Source organism: Pipra filicauda, unplaced genomic scaffold (genome assembly GCF_003945595.2).
Source record: "Pipra filicauda isolate LSUMZ 115617 unplaced genomic scaffold, ASM394559v2 scaffold72_size3293161_pilon, whole genome shotgun sequence".
NCBI lineage: Eukaryota > Metazoa > Chordata > Aves > Passeriformes > Pipridae > Pipra > Pipra filicauda.
In genome coordinates this window covers 2,814,650-2,833,201 of record NW_024104898.1, presented here as the reverse complement: position 1 = coordinate 2,833,201, position 18,552 = coordinate 2,814,650, and the positions used below count along the sequence as shown (strand labels likewise).

The 18,552-nt window shown below is 36.9% G+C and overlaps 1 protein-coding gene across 2 annotated transcripts in view; it reads right to left on the bottom strand.

Annotated features, from left to right (window-relative positions):
- Window positions 1–18,552, bottom strand: part of ZFAND3 (zinc finger AN1-type containing 3) — a 134,665-nt gene that overhangs the window by 20,386 nt on the left and 95,727 nt on the right. For both annotated transcript variants that reach the window (XM_027735021.2, XM_039389482.1), the window contains exon 6: window positions 3,371–3,541. In XM_027735021.2, coding sequence (XP_027590822.1) covers window positions 3,371–3,541 — 171 coding nt within the window. The remainder of the gene's footprint in view (window positions 1–3,370; window positions 3,542–18,552) is intronic.

Genomic DNA, 18,552 nt, shown 5'->3' with positions numbered 1-18,552 from the left:
ATTTCATGTCAGCAGTTAATAACTTGAACAGAGCAGAAGAAGAATGAAAAAAGATCTTGAGAGTCTGCATGTATGAAAACAAACAAATCTTTCTATATCTGAAAAATGTTGTGTTTGAATTGCTGGAACTCCCTTCTCAGTAGTGAACTGTTCTTCTTCACAGCAGAGCCCTGCAGCTCTGTCAAATCTGTCTAAAATTCCATGTAGTGTCAAGGGAACAAGCTCAGCAGCATCACCTCTCTCTGGACAGGTCTTACAGGAGACAGTAAAGCCAATATAACAGTCTCTCAAAAATCTCTGAATTGGTGTAAAGCAGCAGCCCACTCTCTCTGTTCCCTTTTCAAAAAGGCTGTCTCCCAGTTAGGTGGATCAAAAATTGCAAGTATGTCTACATTAAAACATTGTCCTGTAAGTACACACTTTTCTTTCCACTATGTCTCACTAAAAATCTCACTGGAAGAGTTACCAGGACAATCATCAAAAAAGGAGATTATTTCCAGTACTTTTAACATTAGGACAAGAAGATGTGTAACAGCAAACAATAAAATTGCTGTTCTGTGGTGTTAATTTGGATTTTAACAACAGTGTTTCAGATACAGCTTTGGAGCATTTGTATGTGGTAAATCCTTTTTTTTAAAATCCAAGAAAACACATATATTTGTCATTCTGAAGATGATGTCTGTCTTTTCATTAACCCTGACTATCAGACTTTTTTTTAATGTTTGAAGTTGAGAGTTTTTTCCCCACATTTTTTTCCCATTGCTTCAGTTAAGGATTAAGATGACAAGAATTTAACAGCAGCGGTTCAAAGTGCAGATCAAACAATGTTCTACCTTGACCACTACTTTTGAAGAATGTATGTACTTATTTTACACCAGCTGATTATATCTCACCACCTCCATGAACACGCATCATAACCTGTGCTTCACGTTTTGACAAAAAAGGATAACCTGATCACATATGGATCTAGGAAATATTTTAAACGAATGAGAATTTAACATATTTATTCTGTTCCATTTCCCATCACCTCCTCCCCAGGGTTTTTGATCTGGTTTGTCACTCATGACCTAAAGCAATCTAATTTTACAGACAGCAGGGCAAGTTGCTGAGAACAGTTTCTAAGGCAGCATCTTTAAAAAATGACAACAGCCATGTGCTGATATCAACAGTCAGGTGATGTGAAGCTGAGATGACCTGTGTTGCTCAGTGGCAGAGTTTTGTTTGCTTCTTATTAATATGACTATTAAAAGTAAGTAGCACAGTGTATGCCTACATTCACATCACGAGAGCATTTCATTATAGATAACACACACTTACTGCATAGAGTGTTAATGAAACCTTATAACTGCGCAGATAAACCAAAGATCTCTAGTTTTTTTCAGCTCTGTTGTAAACATAGAAATAGACTCCTGCCTTCTACTTCTCTCATTAAACGTGTGGAATAGAAATGTTTGTATTACAAACTTTAAACTATATAGGATGTAATATACGAATGCAGATTTTAATTTTGTCACTTATTGCTGAGGGACCCAGAATTTTTTTTCATGTTCATGTTTTATTTAGACATTTTATGAACTTTAACAGAAATATTTCCATAAAGCTATACATATCCAGTAGAAACAATTTAAAGAATAATTGCTACAACATTTATATTGCAACAGTATTGAATTATGGAACCACTTCAAGAAAACCTGAGAGGAACCAACCAGATATATCTATAATCCAGTTTACAAGAAAAAAAAAAGGTAGGTCTTATTTTATAATTTTAAAAACGCTACTGATCGATAGAAGGACTTCTTAAGAGTTGCTTTCAACTTCATTGCTCTTACATAGCTCCAATATTGCAGAATGCAGGAAAGATTATTGATATAGCATAATGGCTAAGCAATCTTTTCTCCAATACTCCCCAAACCTTTTTACTGTCTTGCTCCCAATATTAGGGAGGATTCTTCTATTTCAGTCAGGAACCTGTGAGCAGCCTCAGTCATTCTAAACATGACAGGAGCAGAACAAGAGCAGAAACTCCTGCTTCTGTCATGCTGAGGAGGAAGAGTCATACCAAACTGTGTCATTGATAGGTCTGAATCTCTTCAGTTTGATAAAACTGTTACCAGATACTTCAAAGTGTCCTGACACGATTTCCGTAACAAGAATTTCAACATTACAAGCTTTTGATATCATGTTTGGTGGCATCACAGATAATGGATGCTAGGCAGTGCTCCAGTATCTGAAACAAGGCCTATCTCATGTGCAAAAGAGCACAACACAGCAGTAATCTCTACAGGCTGAAGACAGACAGATGCTGAAGAAGAGAATAAAATCTTTGCAGCTTTCTATTGCTTCTCTTCACTTGGTTTTGGGTATTCAGTATTCAATAACTGGGTCTTTGTAACTAGCTTACCCAACCCTTCCTCTTCACACTGGTGCTCAGGAGGACATGCCTTCTATCCAGAAAATGTTTTTAACACAATATTCTATATTTTACAGGAGCAATGTTAATTGCACCTATTGTCTAGACAAATCCTTTGGAAATTATCCCCCTGCTGAGATACAGTGGAGTAACTAAAACAAACTTCTCCAAATGTATCGATACAAGTATTGTCAGAGAGCACAATGCAAGCTTTCAACACATGATTATATGAAAAAATAATTAACAGATAAAACTACCACGTGCATCATCACTGGGTCTAATGAGCACATTTAAACCAGTTATGAACACAACTCATGAAGGAGAGAACATCTCTGGAATCTAGTCACATTAATTATTGTTTCAGAAAGATTATTTGCATTTAATATGAAACTGCAAATTAGATTTCTGCATGGGAATATCGTCCTCAATTCAATTGCCTGAACAGTGTCATCAACTTTGGTAAAGCCAAGCTAGATGATTTGAAGTGTATCATGAACAACAAGTTTTCCCCCAGCAAGAACTAACATGAGAATGAAAATATTTTCAGTTAGAAGTTTTTTAGGTTTAAGGTTTTTAATAATAATGTAACATGCAGAATGTAGATGCTGACCTATGTTCCTTTACACCCTGTAAAAACTTTCTGATCTTTTTATACTTCCTGATGTGTTTCTTCTCCTGTCAAGTGGCTGTGATGCTCTCCCACCTTACAGGGATTTATGAAGCTAAAGTCATTAATATCTGAGATCTCTTGACACAAGGCAGTATATCAAGGCCAACATTTTAAAGGGGAAATTATACAGCAACTAATTATAACTTTTTGCTACCAGTGGAAGCTACAGGTTCTGTTTAAAGTATCTTTGAAAGACAAAAAATGCAAGTGTTCTCTGTATTTCCACCTCTGAGATGGATCTGAGCACAGCTGCATTAGAAAGCCAGACACTACTGGCAAACAGTACTCACCACAGCGACATGATCCCAGTTCCTGCTGTACTAGTTCCAGTTTTGTTTGGCACTGGAAGCATCGACGTCTACTCTTCTGTTTGGATCGACTGGTTTCTTCAGGCCTGTCATTACTGTCATCCAGTAGCCGTGGCCGTTTCACAGGAGAAGCCTCACTCTCCGACTGTGAATCTGTTGTATTCACAACAAATATTTTAGGAAAAATATTAGAACTTCCTTGCTGAGGCATACCCCTTTGGGCAGACTGAAGATATATTGCTTTCAGTTGGGGTCACCACCAAGCAGTGTGATTCTTCCCATCCTACTGCAGACACACGTTTTCTTAACAACCAAAGTGAGCATCAAGTAAAGGACAAATTATCTTTGTTCCCTATAAGAACCCCTCCTGCTGTCAATACCAAATATAAAATGAAGTGATTAGCTTCCTTCCAGCCAAGGCTGGGTCATATAGAGATACATGTAGAGCACACACCATCCTAAACAATTGCAGGCTTCATCTGTCATCTCATTTAGTTTCTCCTGCGCACCTTCTTCATTCTCCCCACACAAACTAACTGAAGGATGCTGCTGATGAAAAACAAGTGCACGCAGGTTCAACCTATTTCCTCCCTGGGTAGAAGGGAGATTTTTAAGGCACAGCATGTAAATTATAACTCTTATGACTGAAGGTGGTACATGAAAGCACCATACTGTGCTTCCCTCTCTTTCCACATGGCTAACAATTTAAATGTAAATTAGTATACACTAACAATATAAACCCAAACTAAATAAGCATGATCTGTATATACATCCTATAAATTCCAAATGCTTAGCCATTTTGAAAGAATTAGAATACTATTTGCATTAATAACTTCATAAATTCCAGATTATAAGAAAATAGTGTGTAGAAAGCCTTAAGAAGTTAGAGGTTCAGGACAGCCTCACTTCAGGTAGTGCAGTGCCTCCTTTTGTTTGTTTGTGTTTTTGTTTTGTTTTTTTTGTTTTTGTTTGTTTGTTTGTTTGTTTTTGGTTTTTTTACAATGGAGAGTATCTTGACCAGGGTTCTAGAGTAGCAAATGAAATGCACATTACTGACTGGAACATGGGATGCTCAAGCCTTGTTTTTATGGCATGGCAAAGGCAGAAGATTTCAGTGGATCTGCTGCTCTGCAATCCAAGTCAGGACAGGTTAGATAAGACATTTTCCCTCCCCAAACCTGTGCACAGCAGAATCAGTGCTGTGTTTCTTTGTAATAGGAACTGTAAACAAATTTAATTCCAACTATACTACAAATTATAGATTATTTTGTAGTGCTGCAAGGAGCTGCTGAAAGCCATTATTGCAACTGGTCAGCATTCTAGTGCACGATGGTGATCAAGGAAAAAAAATTAGTTCAGTTAAATCCATTTTGAAAGGACATTGATCCAATAAATAACAGGGTAACTACATCTTTTTGGCAGGATGGTAACCTATTGAACATGTTTGTACCATTATTTTAAGATTCCAGTGCTTATGTCTACTTTGTGTAGCTGTCCTGGATCAGGCAGGAAAAGGTAACTGTCCGTATTCTTGTTATTTCAGCTATATTACCTGATCCCCTGCTTCTCAACATCGTGACTTTCCTTGAGCAAACACCTTAAGGAAGTAAGACTAGAAATACCTGCTAGCTTCTCCCTTGGGTATGCTCTGTTAACTTTCCCTGGATACTCACATGCGATACAGACTAAGCCACATTTCCTACCTGTGTTTCAGCCCTCATGTCACAGTGTTTTTCCAGTTGCTGGACTCCAATGTTACACCATTACAAATACACAACTTGCCTCACTGGAGCCTACTTTATTTCTGTCATATTGCTCTTAAGATATGCTGAAAATGTGCCTGGTTTCACAACAAATACAAAGTCTCTGTATCTCACATTTCATAGCAGAGTGAACTGCTTTCTGCACAGTATACAGGTGATAAGTTTTTATTAAGCTGCAATGATTTTATCTGCTATGTGTCTCAAAACAGATGCCTTTTTGAGTAGTGGCATAGATTAAAACTTACACCTCACAAAATACATATATTAGGTCTAAACTGACATTCAGTACATAACATGCTCCACCTTTGCATACTTGGCTGTGCAGGAGCCTTGACAAGAAAAAGAAAATAGTGCATCATGAATTAATATAGTTACGGAACAACTAGTCCTGTCTTAAATCTCTGCAGAAGATGATCTGAGGGAAAGATCCTCTGAACAGACTGCCTGACATTCTGAACAGAGATCCTGTCTCATGCTCCAAGACCAACAGTCCTATCACACAGACACTTGTTTTCAGAGTGCCTAGAAGACCAGGTTAGCCTTGAGTGAAGGAAGCCCCCTTCAAAAGGCAGCTTGTGTACTCTAACCTGGATGACTCAAGTGTTCAGTAAAAACATATTCCAGCCACCTTGTTGCCAAAGATGGCAAACTACATGTTTTGTAGTTTATTCATTACTCAGAGAAATAGATATATTGCTTTTGGAACAGTTACCTCCCACACATCTTTGCTTCTGGAAACATACACCATTGTGGTAGTTCTCAGAAGCAAATCTGGCATTCTGAATTAAGCCGATGAAAACCATAGTGGTCTGCTTATAACAAAATCCAAATAAGGGATTCATGGTATGAGTCAAATAATGTCTAATCAGTTAATGAAACTATGTGCCTTAATGAGAAAAATAGCTACCCCAAGACAGGTTAGTAGTCCTACAAATTAAAATATCTAATTATACACTTCCTGTTAATTGGTAATGGCTAACTGAATATTAGCATAAGTTGGTTAATATCACAGGAGTGAAAATTTAGCTATCTCATTTTTTAAAATGTGTATGTTTCTGCCATAAATTAAAACACTTTTAATACTGAGGTAAACTTAGCCTGACTCTCCTGGATTGCACCATGCCTTGAACACATGAGCCCCAGTTCATCCTCATTACAAACAAGATCAACAGCACAGGTGCTTACATCTTCTCATGGGCAAGTACAATGATCAAGGAGAAAGGACAGATCAGAAATTTGGAACTTTTAGGTTCAGTCTAGTGTGCATTTCTTCCAGATCATGTTGCCTTCCACCATACTGACACAAGCAATACACAACACAAATCTTCCAGCACCTGGAATCTTTCAACAATAAAGTTCAGAGATCCGACAGCAAAAGGAAATTGCCATACACAGCCTTACTACCTGGACTGCAGCAGAAAAAACCCTCTATGAACAGGCTGAAGTGCTGAACTTCCCTGGATCAAGAGTAAATTCCCAGCAGGAACCTTTAAACAATCAAAAAGGGCTACAGAGAAGAGGATTATCTCAGCCAGTGACTGACAGTGGCTTTCCTCAGAAGGATGGTTAGTGTAACAATAATTGCTTCTGCCATTGCTTTTAAGAAACATTTTCCACACCCAGTCTGCATTTTAGCATTACACCTAAACCAACAAACACCCAGTCTAAGAGAAAAAAAGAATGCTCTCCTTTTACCTGCAGATGTCAAAAATCATAAAACTTCTCTGTAAAAATGAAGAAAAACAATAAAGATGAGAGATCCCCAAATTTCACAAAGAAACTGCTCAGCAGAGTAACTGCCACTGAAACTCTCTCATTGTAAGTTTTATTTCAGAGTTAAAAAATAAGGATTCTTCTAATCGATATCTGATGATGGAGATTCATCTAATTGTGCTGACTCTTTAAAAAACCCATTTGAAATGAGAGAACAAAGTAATTCAGCTGAGGAAAACAAACTGGAGGCTTGTCTGGAATTGTCAAGCAGAGCAGTGTTCTTAAAACTCTTATGTCATGGACAGAAACTCGTATTTGTTCCTCACTGTTCTCATCTTCATTACTCATGTTCTCCCCTCAAAATTTTTCAAATAAATGGTGTCTGAGCTGAATTCCACTCTCTTTCATGACATTTTTTGGGGAGGGTGAGATGCTCTAGGTCCAACAGAGACCTGGGCTGAGAAAATGCAACGGGGAAGAAGGAAGGATGGAAGAGATTGGAAAATAGTGAGAGAAAGAGGAGCCCTCCTCTGTTGCTGCTTGCTTCAAGAAGATGAATCTGTTTAATCTCTGGTTTCACGACAGCTTTGGAGGCACTCAGGTTTTTTTTCTTTTCATAAAGAACCCATCACACTGACAGACTGGCATTTATGATCTCAGCTGTCTGTGCAAACACGAGAAAGAGCAATATTTAATGAAGCCTGTCATCTCCTCTGAAACTATTTTAAAAGAAGCTTGAGCTGTTAAAATCTCTGTCCCTAAAGAAACGTACACGGTAACAGACAATAACTATGTAACAGGGATTAACTAGTGTTTGAGCAATAGCTTGTTGCCAATTTCTACTTGATTTTTTTCCCCCTTCATTATTCCATTCTTAGATGAGGGATTACTTAATTCCCTGGCATGTCGACTATGCATTAGAAATTTCATCTAGAGGAAATTTACAAATCTTTCCTATCACATTTACCAGAATCATCATTTAAAATCACCTCCTCTACTTCAAATGAACCTAAAATTAACATAGTTGCTCTAAAACCCTTTTGCTTGTTGACTATTAAAGAAGAGACAGAAATTCAAGATTAACACCTTATGAGCCAAGTTTGACAATTGTGACCACTTCAGTCCCTCCCTGTTGCTGCATAGTGCTGTGGAAAAAGTTACTCTGAAACTCTGGTATTTACATTGAAATGAACATCTCACACAATCATGACTACATCTCAAAGCTGTGCTCCTCTTCAGAAGTACTCATGTTCACAAGAAATTTATTTCTTTTGTGAATTCACCTAAGTTTTTCTTAAAACACTCCAGACAGATGTCTCAAAAAATCTTACATAAACCCTTTGGTAATATCTAACCACACAATTTTTTCTAGTATCATCACAGTGCCCTTAGCATCACCATTTCAACGATTTATTATTTCCCCTCCACAGAGTTTAAAAGCAACTTCACTAAAACTCAATGTCCCTAAACAGTGTGGAATAGAGAGACCACATAGGAATAGTCTCTACAGAACTCACAACCCATCAGTCGCTGCTTTGCCTCAGGAGGCTCTCCATGAAATCACACTGGAGACTATAAATAACCCCCACAAGTTGCATTACGTAAGTTATTATTTCTCATCCATCACCACAGCCATGCAACAGTAGCTGTTTCCAGCTCTAATGAGTAAAAACAACCAATAAAAAACCCACACAACTTTTAGCCTAGCTGTTTGAGATACATAATTGAAAGAATTGCCGCAAGACATTCCAAATGCAAAACATTACTGATGCGCTTCAAACTCTCACAGAAAAAAATTCACCCTCCTCCTTTAAAATAGAGATTAACAAAAAAAGATTCTGTTATAGACAATAACTTGAAGTGTTGGATTTTATTTAATGAACAATAAAAACAGAAAAGAAGAAAAAAAAGAAAAAGGAGGGACTTATCATGTATTGCTTTGAGTGTAAGCAGTATTTTTGAGCTCAGTGAATGGCTTCATTTCTCCAAAAGGAGAACTGGCATACAAGACACGTGTTTCTAGGAAAGAGGAAATATATAGACATACATAGATTTATTCATGTATGTGAGTGAATGTGTATTAATGCTGGCATATGATTTCAAGAAAGCAGGAAAGTGTGGGAGCATAACCATACATACAGTTTTGGTAACATTCCACTTGCACGTAAGAGAACACTTTTCTACTGCAGGGGAGACCTGACACTGGCACAGGTTGCCCAGGTGGGTTTGTGGAGGCTCCATTCTCGAAGGTACTCCAAACCCAACTGGACATGGTCCCCACCCTGCTCTAGGGGATTCTGCTCTGAGCAAGGAGGTTGGACCAGTCTCCAGAGGTCACTACCACTCTCAGCCTTTCTGTAATTCTGAGATTCATGGATTGGAAAATAAAATTAAAAAATCAGATATTAATTCCTTCCTATCTTTCACAATTTTAGTTTTCCTCTAAACCTGTATTGTCAGTATTATCATTTGTCAAAAGGGAAGTATACTATACTGCACTGTTACCTAATGAGGCTACTAACTACCATCTCTAATGAAACAGAAGAGACTAATCTAGTTCATGTTGAAAACTGTATGACAAATAGTGAACTACATAGGCTCCTGCACGCATTTTAGCTAAGTTATAATTAGAAAAAGTGTGAAAATGCCTATTATCTTTTCTTCTCAATAAAATTCATAATTGTTAAATTAAGCAAAAAGCTAATTAGTTTTCATATTTAGGATCCTATACTACACCTGTTTTATGGTTAAGTTTTTGTATGACTCCCCCCATACTCTCTGATGTCAGCATGTCTTTAGTTAATAGAAATATTCATTTATTTCTCAACCATTTTTACTCATATACCAAACTGATTCAAATAAGCACATATTTAAATGTATTCAGCCTCCTGTACTGTACAGTTCCTTTCATGGATTAACTGAGGGCATTTCAATTAGTTAACACATTTCCTAAGGCAATGGTCACTTCTATAGCTGCTGACTGAAAGAAGGATTTTGTTTGTTTAAATAACTAGTTGAATGGGGTTCCTTGCCTGACTTACACCAATGGGCAAAAGAGCCCACAACAACAAATGAGCTTGTGAAGAGAGAACAGGTTGGACAGTCCTGCAGAGCACCTGGTCTGCTGTTCATCTCATGCTCCAAGGGTAAACACCTGAAGAACATGTTTAAAAACAGCTGCTAACAGCAAAATCATACACAGACAGTGCTGCTGGTGTGTGCAGGCACGAGACTGAATTCCTGTTGTCTTGATTACTGGGGCCAACTGATGCAGGGTAGAAGCCTGATACTATTCTAAGGATGTTAAGGGAAGCTGGTTTAGGTTGTTGCTGCAATTTTTTTAATAGCTAACAAACAGCATCTCAAGCCCTTCATATTCAGACTATTACCAAGAATGACCCTTGAAAAGGCCAGAAGAGGAAAATGGGCCAGAAGAGGAAAAAGGGCCAGAAAAGGAAAAAAGGCCAAAGCACTTGACTCAATGGTTTTCAAAAAAATATTTTACGGGTGTCAATTTTGAACTTCTTTTCTCATTATGAAATTATGTATTTTAGCAGCACAGGGTTAGGGTTAGCAGAGGGACAAAGGCAGATTCTGGTGACAGTTAAAGCTGAAGAACAAATGACATCATAAGTGGCTTGAATAGGATTATTAAGTGAAGGGATAATGCACACACACAGATAGCTAAATGGAAGAATGGACACAAGAAGGAAGAAAAAAGCCGTAACACGGGAATATATATGATGAAAAGTTATGAAGGCAAATCATAAACATCCTGGCCATTCCACAGCATGTAGTAGTACATGCATATTATATATATGAATATGTATGTAGAAATACATACAAATAAGCTCACACTGGTTCTGATAAAATGAAATTCAAAAGTATTCAGCAATATTATAGTTTTGGTTTTGCTGACTTCATTGAGAGTTCTCTTATGCTTTATGAAATTCTCTAATATTGGATTAACGAGAATAGATAATGCTATAAATATTGCATATTTGCTAGTCAGCTCCAGACTGCATAAATAAGCAGTGCTGCTCTGCTTCCAAATCCTAGTGGTATACTCCAGCTATGTCCTCATCAATCAGACGGTATACAGTATTTAGGAAGGTAATTCTTCAAACTAATAGCCTAAAACCAGTTCTACATAGAAAATAGTTGCTCTGTTATTTTTCTTTCATACACTGAGTTTTCCGTAGTAGACCCTTCCCCGCATTGGTGTAATGAGGGTTTTCCAAGGCTAAGACACAGATTCAGAAGAGGAATTGTAAAGAATCCTTGCCTGCTAGCAGTGAAAAAAATACATATTTTCAATATTTATCTTTCAAAAAACTGATTTGTCATTAACTGCAAAACCTCAGTGATGCCATTAGCAACAGAAATCTTGCAATGAGAGACCACAGTTCAAAGGACTGTAACTGATTAATGTCAAGGAAAAAAACATAAGAGCTTTTATATTTTGATAAAAATATTACTGAATCCATTATGAGTAGGTTCTGAAATGTACAGTTAATTTATCTTCAAAGTACACTTGGTTTTGATTCCGTTATTTTAAATAAAGCTTAAAAATCAGCTTATATTTTGTGTTACTTTTTCTAGCAATTTTTGTGGGGGGAAAACAACAAATCCTGGCATAGAAGATAATTCCTGTACACCTGATTGCTGTCTACACTGGATTTTTTAGTGAGCAGTTCTTACTGTTTGGAAAAGAGGTGTTTGGGAAGCTTCCACATTCACCTGAACCAAAGACCAGGTCTACATAAAGGGAGAGGTAGAACAGACCAGTGAAACTGGGAGGATGCAACAGTACATGCACTGTCTTGTATCTTACATCCAGCTCTTTTTCAACGCTCTTTTGCCCCAAGATGTTGGACTCATTAGTTATTCCCTGAAGTTTATGTCATGCAAAACGACTTGGAGCAGGAACAGGAAAAAGAAGTAGTTTGTATGTTCACTCAACGGTCATGCAAACAAGTTCCTCACTTTGCAGGAAGATACACTTTCCCCTGTGTATGCTCAACAGACGAAAGAATATTTCCAAGAGACTCTAAAATTACCTTCATATAGTTTTAAGGAACTTGTGAAAATCAGAATCTAAATGAAACTACTGAAAACTTGTTCTTAGAAGCTGTCTGATGCTCACTGAAATAATCAGTGAGAATAAAGACCTTTACCAAGAGTCAGAGGAAATCTTTGGGGCTCTGCCCTCATATCAAAAAGTACAGCAAGAATAGGATCACAGATTAGCATCCTGCAGACTACATGTATTTTAACATAGTAAAAAAAAAATAATTTTAAAAGTAAATATAAGTGGCTATTTCTTTCAAATATATTTCAGGTCAGTTATTTAATGCTGAACTTCTTAAAAAAAATTCTCCAGTGCAATAAAATAACAAATTAAAAATTATAAAAATCTGTGTCTCATTTGCTAAATCATACAGTAAGGAAGCTGCTTGATCTGTATAGATGACATCAGGGTGTTGACTGCTGAGATAAAATCAATTCAATTCTTCAGCCTGACAGGAGTCAGGTTTTTAAAACTTAATGATCTCAGCTATTCTTTGCGACATTCTCCATACTCTTGCTATTGGACAAACCCAATCAAAATTAAAGCAAACCCTAAGCTCCCCCAATTCTGTTCCAATAGGCTGTAGGTGGGAAAAGCAAGACATGCAACCCTATTTTTTTTGCCTTTCAAATTAATGGAGATGTGGTTTATTTAAAGCTATTCCAGCTGTCTGTGGCCATGAAACAAGGAATTCAGGGCTGCTGAATATATGTATATTCTTTGATAGTAACTATTGTCAAAGGTCACTTAGCTGATCACTGAGAACCTGACAGTTTTGAAAACTAAACATGGTATGAAATCACTAAAAAATATTGAAGATAAAGTTGCTTCATTTTAAGCAAAATATACATAAAGGATATAATATTTACCCTTTCAATGAACTTGAGGACAAAGCCTTTGTCATAATTCCCTAAGACTCTAGTAAAAAGATGGTAACATCTGAATTCTATAAGACAACGATCTTGAAAATGTACAATTTTGTATTTGGTAACAATTTCACCAATCAGACTGAAAAATACCTATCGGACCATAGAAAAATGTGGTGAGAAAGTGCTGAGGGCAGCAGCATATATTTTTTCAGGACAGGAGAGCCTCATTTACCAAAGCACAGGTCACTTACCACGCTCATGGCCACGGAGAACCCTGCTGCACGGACTGTTCTCCCATTTCTTTGCTTTGTACTGACCACCCCAACTCTCCCACCTGTCCAGAAGTCTCTCCTCTGGCTCTTCTCTTCGAGGCACTAAACGCTGGCCTGTACTTTTAGAGCCTGCCGGCCTCAGGTCTAATCAAGTGCTATGAATGTTACTTGAGGTTAGACTAAGTACCTTTAATCAGTCAGATCATATTTATTTTCTGCTAGTGTCACTGAAAAAATTAGGTTGGAAGGGATTTCAGGGGTCACCTAGTCCAGCCTCTTGTTTGATGCAGAGTAAATATCAAGGCTTTATAAACACCTTCCAAACATTGTCTGTAAGTATCTGTAATTCATCGATACACCATATGAAAGAAGGCTTTCACAGGCACATTACATTTTTTGTCCCTTGGGACACTTCAACTATCTAGCTTTCTCACTTTATGAACAATGCAAAGAAAACGTACGCCTGGAAACCAGTAAGTATGAAAGTTAATTTCAAAGAAATACTATGAAAAGTTTCCATTCATTTCAGTTTAGTGTACTTTAACACAAGCAGATGTAAGTACTCCTGTCCTAATACCATAAGATAGAAAAATAATCTATTTATTTTATCCTGACTGTACTCAATAGACAAAGATAGGAGTCACTGTTTTGACTTGCTGTCATGCTGCTGCACACCTTTTCATTTCCAAATGCTGTATTTTTTCCACTACTCAGAAAAAAAAATATCTTCAGAAGTAAACAGCATGAGTGATTAATGTATGAACTATGAAGATGCCTGCAAAACTTCTCTTTAGATCAAAGCAAGTACAGGATAAATTTCAAGGTATTTTTTTCACCACAGTTTTGGAAAGAGATGATTTAGACATCTAGCAAAGAAATGTGCTAGACTGTGATATATAAAAATCAAGGACTTTTTTTTAAAAAAATATTACCTATTATTGAGTGTTAACAAGCTTTTATAAACATTCCCAGGAACCGCTGAAGTTTTTAAAATTCAGAAGTAACGATCACCATTGCTATAGCTGACTTTTAACAAAGTTTTTGATATATTGGCCCAAAACTCATCACTCTGGATTCTCCAACCACACTGGTTGCAAATCATTTAGTCTAAAATGCACGGGATGCAATCAGTGTAAAAGAAAGTTCAGGTGAACCATACCCACTATTTTTTATGAATGAGAGTGACTTTTTAAAGTTGAAAATGGTGATAGAGAAAATAAATCATACAATTAGAACAAGTCCTTAATTTTGTTTACAGGTATGACTATTATGGTCTTTACCATTAGAAGGATTTTAATTTATAATAATCAAAACACTTTGAGAGGGCTCTTAGATAACCAGTGGGAGTGGAAACCAATCTGTCCACCTAGACAGATACAGAAGCACAGAACACATAATACAGCATGTCACAGAAATAGGCAATAAGATGAGGTGGTAAAAACCCATCAACATGCATCACCTGATCGTGGTACAGTGTCATCTCCCAGCCTCTATTAGCTCTTGCAGTATCAGTGCAAGTCCCAGACACTTCATCCTGTTTATAATTGCTGATGAGCAGTAATAAGGCCTCCATGCCTCAGCTCCTGTCCGTTCCACTTCAACACCCACCTATTAGGTTGTAACTTTTATTTACAGCCTTGCTTGATGTGCTGTTCTATTAGTACAGCTGGAAACTGAGAGGAGTTGGGGGGGAAGAGTGTCCCTAATGGGCACTATTATTGCTAGGGCTGGGTGATTTATTATGCTGCTTGAAGGCTGTTCTATCATCACTTTCCTGTCGTTGAAAGAGCTCCAAGAAGGCTGGATTTCTAACACAATGCCCTCCAGAAGTCAAACACTAAAGAACACCTTAATAGTCCCCTGGAACACCAATGAAAACATACCTCAAAGTTGGTTTAATGCTATAAAGCCCCCTTCAATAATCTTTTGTGTATTTTTGCTCAGGAGCTTAACACTTCAGAGCAATTAAAAAAACCAAATCTATTTAGTGGTATGAGGTCCTCTTGTCCTTACTCAATACATAGAGATTGATTAAAAAAAAAAAAGATCATATCAGTTTAATGATTTTGTGGTTTTGGCTCTGGTTGAAAATTTGTGTACTTTTATTTCCAGAACCTGACCTTCCTGGAACTCCTAAAAGGCTATCCTCTCAATTGTACAGGTTCAGCCTCAAAGCATTTAGATTCCTGGCACTGCTACAAGCAAGAACATGTCTTAGTATAAGAACATCAATAAACTAGAAACTTCAAAAAGGACCACAGGCCTGCCTAGCCACTTTACCCAAGCAGTGAAAGAATTATTTCCATCTTCCAGACTCATATTTTAAATCAGAAAACACATAGAGCAAAGAGACAGATACTCATCTTGTACAATATAAACACTACCACACCAATCTACGACAGATATTCTCATAAAATCTGAGCTATCTACACATATAACCATACAAAGTATTACAGATGCACATTTCTCATGAACTGCTACTGAGAAATAAAGTACTTAAAACCTCACCGACTTTATGGATATAATGTATGAATTGATTGTATCATTACCACATTTTATCTGCCTGTTTCTACCACCTTTTCTATTGCACAATTAAAAATTAACTGAGCACACTCACACAGTTCCATTGATTTTTTCCCATGTTTCTTTAAGCTGCATGAAAATGTTTTAAAATCTGGCTGTTCAGAGTTGTGTAGTAAATCATCATTAAAGTTGTACAGCAGAAAAACAAGAGTAATATGCCACTTGGTACTGCACTTCCACAACATGGGCACCTGATATAAATGGGATTTGGATGCCCTGCAGACTAGAGTAAGCCTCACAGTATCTGCCATCAATCATCACATTACCTAACCATTAGGAAACAAATCAAAATACATAAGAGGCTATACACTAGGCCACACAGTCCCATTTTTTTCACTGTAAAGTCTTCAGACTGCTGGCTCTCAAAAACCTTTGAGGCATCATCCAAACTAATGATTGCAAGGCTTTATTCATTCCTTTCATTATAATCCTTGTCCTGTGGGCACACTGGAATAGAAATACTTTTTACCACGGTGATGATTCTGGAGAACAGGAAGAAAAAACCCACTATTTGGTGTCAGAACACTATTTTTTATCAGAACAGCTCCTACAGCATGCAGGTTGACAAGTGTATTAGGTAAAAACTTTTTTTCTGTGAGAGAATTTTTCCTGTGTCTTGGCAGATTTATTGTTTTGATCTTTCTTCAATTGTTACATTCACACTAATAAAATATGAAAGGTTTGTGTCTTCCTTAATATCCTCCTGATAGGAACTCATAAGTAGGTCAAATTTCTAATTTTCTGTCTCAAATGCTGATTGAGGGAACCTTAGGCAAAAACTATGCTTGAAGGGGGAACAGAATTATACAGATGAAATCCAACACAACATTCTTCCTTCAAAGCTCTTCCAGGTAGAAGAAATGTAGAATACTTACAAATATTGCTTCCATCACCTAAATAGCTTCCTAGGAAGGGACCCTAAGCTGAAGTGAATGTAGTGTAAAAGAATGTGCTGGGTTTGACTGAGATAGAGTCAATTTTTTTCATAGTAGCTAATATGGGGCTATGTTTTGGACTTGTGGTTAAACCATGACAAATGTCTGCCTTCATGGTATGCTGCTTATGCCTGAAGATGTCACAGTATTTCTGGGTAATATTTTGTAGTCAACATTTTCTTGTCAATTCCCATGAAAACACGGTAATTTATTTTAAAACCAAAAGTTTGCTAAAAATTCATGATCTGAAGAAGAAAACTGTAACTCCTGGTAACAGGTTTTTATTAGTGTAAGGAGCTATAAATAAAATATGTAGATTACTAAACAAATAATGTAAAAAACATCAGAAATTGAGGTAATATAAAATCATTAGGTTTAGTTGAGTGAAGATGATAGCTGTGGCATCAAATTAAGGTCATCTCATTGCCTTCTTGCAAAACACACTAAATGAATAATATAGAAAACCATAACATATAGAGACCAAACATTAGCACAAACCAAAAATAAGAAAACTACAGAGCAGTCAGCCAAACATTTAATGGATATTTTTCAACATGTCTCAGCTTCATCTGCCTTATTCTAAGGAGCTTTTACTGTTGCCATTTGACACTCCAAACAGAGAACTTACATTCCTTTTTGTTAATTACAAGCATATTTTAAAAAATATATTCTTACAGTACTCTTAGTTCACTGTATCTATAGCACCATAGCAAGCTATTAAATTACTCTGCAATGAAAACCAGAGTGAAACATTACAAAAGCTAACATGTAAACAAAATACAGTTTAGTAATACCATAAGCAAAGCGGGTTAGTTTGCAAGGGATAAAGTGGCAAACATTCCATCTTGTTTAGGTACATCTCCATGTCTACACAGAAAAAAAAATCCAGTCTTCCTATTCTGGAGAAGTATCTTTCAGTGTCAAACTTCCAAGAGTTCTTTGGCAAAAAATACTCACAGCATTGTCACAGATTATCATGTATCACTTGAGAAGTCTGCACCTGCAGCAAGTGCAAGGTAAGGCAGCTTCTCTGTAACCTTCCTTCACTGCAGAACAAGCCAACTTACAATATCACATATTTGCTACAAGCTAACAATATACATCTATGGAATAACTAGAGTTCAGCTAAACAACAGTAACTGGAAATACTTTTTGGAAGAATGACTTCAGAGGAAATTTACCTTGAACTCCTTAAAGAATAAGGGCCCTTAATCAAACAGGAATACCCTTCCTTTCTGTACACTCAATATGGCTCAACTGGTACATAAATGAAAATATAGGCAAAAACTATTTTGGAAAAACAGACTGCTAGAATGTTACCACTACCTACACACCCACCACTCCACAGGAGGTTATAGCTTCCTAAAGTGGTATTGGTGGAAAGGATCATATGAGTTCTCCTTAATCCACACAAAACCAAAGCCTGAAAAAGACCTGAGCCAATGCAGGTAACTTGGCTGCCTGCCTGAATGAGTGCTCACATGATTCTTCATGACAGATCTCACGCAGAAGCCGTGACTTCAGCCTGGCAATGACCTAACTTCTCACTACTAATACTAGCACTGTGAGAGATTATCTGTCTATATCCTGCATGTAGAAATAAAGGCATCAAAATGACCCAAAGCAGGTAAAATTTAGTCTCAATGCAAACATCAGCTGTCTATACTGTGTCTTCAGTCAGGGAAAGTAAATATACTCCAAACAGTTTTCTACTCAATACTTAGCATTTCAAGGGGAGGATTTGCAGAACACTATCACAATCATTAGAAGTAAATCAAACCAATTACTCGTGTATATCTTGTTTTCACAAAGATTAACTGAAAGAAGAATGTATTTATGAAATTATGTTTAACATAATTCCATAATTAGTTCTCAGATGAACTATCTGCCATAGTAATCCTTAGATATATATGTTTCTGTCAGCAAAGCAACAATACTTATTTTCATTTGGCATTTGC